This window comes from Rhagoletis pomonella, unplaced genomic scaffold (genome assembly GCF_013731165.1).
Source record: "Rhagoletis pomonella isolate Grant_MI unplaced genomic scaffold, Rhpom_1.0 Rhpom_scaffold_00006, whole genome shotgun sequence".
Taxonomy (NCBI): Eukaryota; Metazoa; Arthropoda; class Insecta; order Diptera; family Tephritidae; genus Rhagoletis; species Rhagoletis pomonella.
Genome location: NW_023458560.1, coordinates 73,170,839 through 73,177,726, shown reverse-complemented (window position 1 = coordinate 73,177,726; position 6,888 = coordinate 73,170,839). Strand labels below are relative to the sequence as shown.

Genomic DNA, 6,888 nt, shown 5'->3' with positions numbered 1-6,888 from the left:
ACATGACATGAATATGATAGGTTGAGCAGATATTGTTAAAGGTATGGAGGGTTAAATTTTTATTCTTTGGTGTGTGGGTGTTGCACTTGTGCAGCAGAGGGGACATGGGGGTAATGGCGGGGTGACGGGACTAGACCCGACACAACTGACTGTTGACAGACGTACTTAAGTCAGGCTTAGGGGGCATTACTACGGGTGAGGAGTCAGAGTAATGCCCAAGGATTCGCGAAAGTTGTACGCCGAAGTGTTTGGGAGACTCCACCTGACTGGACTGGTTTCTTTCACACCTAATCAGGCATGACTTAAATATTTTGTTAGTGTAGCTGGTAGTTAGGCAAGTGCACATGACCCCCCCACCGACGAGCTAGGCCAGGGCACGCTAGCATGCCAGCACGCCACTTCGCCCAACATCGAACATACGGTTACATAACGCAACCTCTTTTCTTTTCTAGGGGCACTAAACTGTGAGAAGTAGATATGAATTTAAAAAAAATTATAGTAGAAGATCCGAATAGGGCACGGCCTTCACCCATCTGTTTAATGGACGAAATCTATTAAAATTTTGCATGCGGGTTGCTTAAAAAAATCCTGGCCAGGATATTTTTAATTAAATATTCAAAAAATTCTCTTTTTTTAATTTCGAACTAATTTGTTTAATGCACAAATTACATATAGAGATGCGATCAACTAATTAGCAACGAAATTCAAAATGATATTGTTTGCAAATTATATTTATTTATTTATTTTTAATAATTTTCATTTAAAATATAATTCAATCTATAACAGAAACCACAATAATAAAAGTTTAAAAGCTTGCACAAATTGCAAAAAAAATTAATTAAACTTCAAAAAATTGTCATCATAATTTCAAAATTTTTAATTAGAATATTTAGAAAATTTTCGGGTATGCCGTTTTGTAGCCCATTCAATTACAAGTTCAAAGTGCAAGTTTCAAGTCGTTCCAAATTACTGTAGATGTTTAGAATTTTTTTTTGATGGACGGTGTGCGCATTTTCTTCCATATAATACGTGATGATTTTTTTTTTTACAATCGCACCACGGATAGTATATCAGAGAAAAGAGGCGAAAAGGATCAAACAATTTCTTCTAATATTTTTGTTATAAAGTAAGGTAATGGAATAAATAAATATGTATATTATATTCATTCCTCGGTTAATAATTGTGTTACGAAAATTTTATAAAAATAAAATACATGAAATTAAATTTAAATGCACGTTTTCCACGTTAAGGTTTCATATGAAACTAAGTAATGTTGTAAACTCAGAACTTCATAATATGAATACAAACCGAATTTCAAGTCGATAGCATCAAAAACAACGAAGTTCCTCGAACCGAACAAACTTTGGTAGGTCAACTAAAACTCTATAACATATATGCCAAAACAATATAGTGGAATGTGCGCTTCGTGGCCGATTTTCGGTTCTGTAGGATCCGTTTTCAGTGCTTTTGGAACACTTGTTTTTGCTTATTTTTTCGTTTATTCTGAGATCATATAAAGTTCTTCTGGAACCGTTTTCCTGTTCTTTTGGAATGGAGTTTCGGTTTTCCGTCATCCCTTGTCAAATTTGGGTTGGGGACAAACCGGTTTCGGCGTTGTGCCATCCTCAGTGTCATTTTTCAGAACGAAATCGTTCCACCATACATCATACTCCTACCCTGTAGGAAACACAAACAACCAAAAAGGAGTTTCGGTTCTTGCGGAATCCTTTTTCGGTTCTTTTGGAATGGAGTTTCGGTTCTACCGGAACCCATTTTCGGCTCTTTTGTAATCGAGTTTCGGTTCTTCCGGAACCCTTTTTCGGTTCTTTTGAAATCGAGTTTCGGTTCTTCCGGAATCATTTTGGGTTCTTTCGTTACTGTTCAGTTCTTTTGGAATCGAGTTTCGGTTTTTCGGAACCGTTTTTCGGTTCTTTTGGGATCAAGTTTCAATTCTTTCGGAACCCTTTTTTGGTTCTTTTGGAATGGAATTTCGGTTCAACGCAATTGAATGGAATGGAAAAATCATTCAAACGTGCTAATGCGGCTATATAATTTTCCCCATGAAAACCAGCCGGTTTTCGTAAGCGACTTGCAACATGCGAAATATAATAGGGAGTGCTCATGTTTGTATGTACGACGGCGACATGTGTGCAAAGGTATACTTATATGAGTGTGTGTGTGTGTCTGCGAGGATCAACAGAAATAGGCCACGCAGTTGTCAGCACGTACTAAGCTATTTCCCCCATATTTACTATATCAACTGCAATGCATTCGACGACGACGACGACGGCTTCCATGTGCGTTTCTACGAAATGTGCATTCAGCAGCAGACAGCTGTGGGGAAGCAAGCAGGCGAGGCACCAGAGGGGGAGGGCAGAGGGTAGGCAGACTGAGCAAGCAAGCGAGCTGCAGTGAAGCATTGAAGGCAGAGTTGCATAGTGCAGAACAGTGGGCGTGGCTGACTCGAGGGGAAGACAAAAATAATAAACAACTTTGTTCGAATAATAAAACAAATACGTACATAAAACAAAACAATAGATAATGAAATGGAAACAAAAGTAAAGCAAGAAAAACAAGAACCTATCAAAATGAGATAAGATAAACCAAAACAAAGCAAGAAAATTAAGCCAAAATAAAATAATAATAAGCTCGCTTGCCTACCAGTCTGCCGGCATTTGGCAGCCAGCCGTTGATTAATTTGAAAAATTCCCAAAAAAAAAAGATAAGCAAAAACGCGAACGGCTGGCAGCCACGCGTTTACTACACTGCAGCAACTTCGCCTTCGCTTGAACCGCACATTGCATGCAAATCCATTTCACTTGGCTTAATTCAGTTCTTCACGCTTTTCAATTGAATTATCAGCCCATCTGCCCTTTTGGGCGCTCTTCTCCATTTTTAAAAACTCTACTTTTTTTTGCAATATATATTTGTACATATGTACAGACATAATTCCTACTAATTTGTATTTATTTTCTTATTTTTCTTCCAACAGATTTATCGCGTAATCGCTTTTGCGAGCTACCCGAGGAGATCACCACATTCTCATTTCTGGAGACGCTACTGCTCTACCACAATACCATACGCAGCATTCCCGAATCGGTGAAGCATTTGACATCGTTGACGTATTTGGATTTGCGCAGCAATCAGTTGGCGTCGCTGTCGCGCGAGATCTGCTTTCTGCCGCTGCAAGTGTTGCTGGTTTCCAACAACCGGCTGGCGGCATTGCCCGACGAGTTGGGGCGCATGGACCGCCTCACCGATTTGGATGCCTCATACAATCAGTTGTCAACGCTGCCGGCGCGTATTGGCGAGCTGCGTTCGTTGCGTTCATTTTCTCTGCGCAGCAATCAGTTGATGTATTTACCGCGTGGTGAGTAATGAAGGGGGATTTGTTTTTTGTGTTTTTTTGTGGGTGATTACTCCAATAAAGAAGTGTTTTGTATAATTCATCGATGGAAAATTAAATTTGCAGATGTTTAAGGAACGTTTACAATGTTAGCGTGGAGTTGAGTTCTCTGTTTATACATTAGCTTGGAGTGCGTTAGACTTGAAGCTCAAAAAATATTTATTTAGTTAACTAAGAAAGCAAAACTTCACTTTAAGCTGATATTAAACGCTAACAATATTAAGAAAATACACTCTACTCTCAACTCTAAGTCGACATTGTAAACGTTCTTTTATGGAATTTGTAGGCGTGTGATACTTTTTTAGTAGACTTACAGGGAAATTCTGCCTAAGTTAGTCTTTCAATAAAAGTTCCCTTTCCCATTTTCATGATCTTTTGACAGAAAGCACTTAAGATCAAAATGTTGTTTGGGGAGTAATCTACAGGATCAGCGGAGACGGCGGTTTTATATGTAGAGTCAAATAAGAAATATGCAGAGGCAGTTTTTGAACTCGTTCTTGGTGACTATATAGTGGGTGGACACCATAGGATAAGCCAGCAATCTGATAGGATTTTGACTCTACCTAATTGGGCGGAGCGGATTCTGAGGCGTAGCGTTAGCGCCGAAGTGCCATACGGAAACAAAAGCGTCAACGCTACGTCAAATGCAGAAATAACACCAACAATAAGCATAGGTTTGCTTGTGTGTAACACGAAAATAACAGTTTCGCCGTTTTCTGCAGCCAACTTCAATACCTAACGCTCTGTCAAAATCGGATCTTCCAACCGCTCAGCGTTTACGCCGCGTTGTATGCTTTATACAAATTGTATGGGCATGAAAATTTTTTGACAGCCAGACAACGCTGACGCTTTTGTTTAGGTATAGCAGTAAACCATCCAGAAGAGACTTAAACCTGCAAATATGCTCCCAGGTCACTACGAAGTGCACTTGTACTTGAACTAGAAAAAAGAGTTCGCGGTACACTTCTGAGTCTAAATTTTTTTTGCAAGACAATATTCGAAAATAATTTTTTCTTTGCTCAACGGTAGGTGTTTCCTTTTTACATTTTTTTCGTTATATCTTCGGCATTTACAGTCGGATTTTAAAGTATGACATATCGATGTTCTTGTCTCGAGAAGACAAAGTTCATTGACCTCCAGTACCGCGTTCTAGTACTTGCCCACCAGATATCAGTTCTTATCACCGTAACGTTCCACCCTAACGCCAGTAAATTGAAGCTCTCCAAAAATCATTAGCCTTTTGCTAAGGAAGTTTTTTGATAATTCTAGTAGAACTATTTAAAAAATGTTTTTATTGCCAAATGTACATATGTAGTTATGACCGAAAAATGACCTAGGCTGGGCAAAAAAAAATTTGTCTCGAAATTGCCTTGCAAAAATACATAAGAGCGTGTACGACGAACTTCTCGTTCCCACGACAGTCGGGTCTACGTAACCGGAACGCCCTATAATTATATGTGGGCAAGTGCTTTAACTCCTATATTACTCTCTAAAATCTCTCAACATTGCGAACTTTTTTGTTTGCTTGTAAAGTGGTATGTTCTCATGTATGTATGTATGTATGTATGTATGTATGTAAATACATATAAGTATTTTCAAACGAATTTTGCCGCTTTTACAACTTTTTTTTACAACTCAGAGTTGGAGTTGGATTTACGTTTCAAAGATTTACCAAAGCATAATATTTTTGCTCTTAAAATTCTGTTTTTAAAATTGAAAATTGAAAAAAGTTTTTAAAAACATTTAGCTGAATAATTTGTCTAATTTTTATAGAATTGACCATGATACAAAAAAGAAGGTAGTTTCAATAAACAACTTTTTGATTAAAAAGCAGATTTTTGACAATTGCTCAATTGTGAAAAATTCGAAGCGGCATTACCCAATTGTAAGTTTTTTGGTGTGGGACATTTTATATCCTAAATTTGGGATTATAAAATAAATAGTTGTATTAATATATACCTTTTAAAACTAATCAATATCTTATTTTGAAAACGTTTAAATTTTACATTAAATTCGGTAACAACTTGCCAAATCATTATTTTAATATTAATACAATTTTAGTGAACATATTTTAAAATTATGTTAGTGTCCTCGTGTCATCTCATTAATTCACAATGTAGTTTTCTATATCGGATACGTGATTCTGATGTAATTCTGAAATTACACATTTACACAAATTACTGAAATAACACATTTCGATGTGTTATTTCATACATATTGTCTTTGCCCATTTAACAGCAATGGAATTTACTTTGGAACTCATGGGCCGTAAAATTTTTCTAGCAACACATATTAGGTTTGTTCGTCGAAAATCCAGCAAGAATTATCCAACACTCAAAATATCAGAGAGTAAGAAAAAATTCTCTCAAATTCTCTCTCATGTTGAGAAACTTGCAAATTTCTGCACGAACGCAAATTTGCAGGAATTTGCAAGTTTCGCTGCCAGCTGGCGTCCACGGTTGCATTTCAAACATAAAAAATTTTTATAGAATTTTTAAAATTCTTTCGGATGGCCAAAAACAGGATATACATGTATATTTCTTGTTGTTCTGACTTTCTTTAAAATACCTTTCAATTTCTTCATCGTACTAGCTGTCGGGATTCTTAAATCGACTCTGGTTGCAATTGCATTCCGATTGCGAATACCATTTTTTTCAGCCGAATTAAGTTCAAATCATTGGAATTAACTAAATTAATTATATCAACAATTATTTACTTCCTTTTTTCATAAAAAAATCGCTCGTTTATAAATTTTTAAATTTAACGAACTAATTTATTCAAATTATTGTAGACAAAAATGCAACCATGCACCACAACCACATGTTTTTCGTGTTTGCAAATTCTTGCTGGCAAAATTTTTTCCAGCAAGAATTTGCAACTTCTCTCCAAGAGAACTGTCACTTTGCTCTCACAATTTTTGAGTGTTGGATAATTTTTTGGTCTGCACGAACGCGATTTGGGCAAAAATCGTGATAATTCGTACAAATTCGTACAAATTTTTTACTCGACGAACAAACCTATTGTTTTCACATAAAATTTTGACACACCCAAAATTGAAGGATAAAATAAATAGATAAAAACAAATTTTCAATAAAACTGATTTGTCTAGTCCAGGGTCGTCTTTAGTAAATGTTTTGGAGACTGTTTTAACATATCCTATCTTATTATATATTTCTTAGCTTTTCTACATTCTGAGAAGTTGAGAGAATGAAGTCTAATATTCTTTTTTGGTCAACTACGATGTTTAATTTCATTTTTTGCAATCATTAGTTCATTTCGCTTGAGGAGTCACAATGCTTTTTTTGAAATTTCGGACACAAGTTTTCCAATAATGGTTATAGGCTAAAACAAAACCGATATCTAAAGGGCGTGTAGAGCCTCCCATACAAATCGAATTTTTCATAGTGCATTTCTCTGGAAGTATTTGTGGTAGAGTCCTGGAACTTTGTATGGATATATGTATATGAAGTCAATCTTAAGCT

General features: G+C 36.4%; 1 protein-coding gene across 1 annotated transcript; it reads left to right on the top strand.

The window, feature by feature from the left end:
- Positions 1-2,961: 2,961 nt before the first annotated feature.
- LOC118742098 (leucine-rich repeat and calponin homology domain-containing protein-like) lies at positions 2,962-3,445 on the top strand (the record flags this gene model as incomplete). Its single annotated transcript, XM_036474062.1, has 1 exon — positions 2,962-3,445. A coding segment is annotated over one exon (417 nt), but the record flags the coding sequence as incomplete, so codon positions are not given.
- Positions 3,446-6,888: the final 3,443 nt, after the last annotated feature.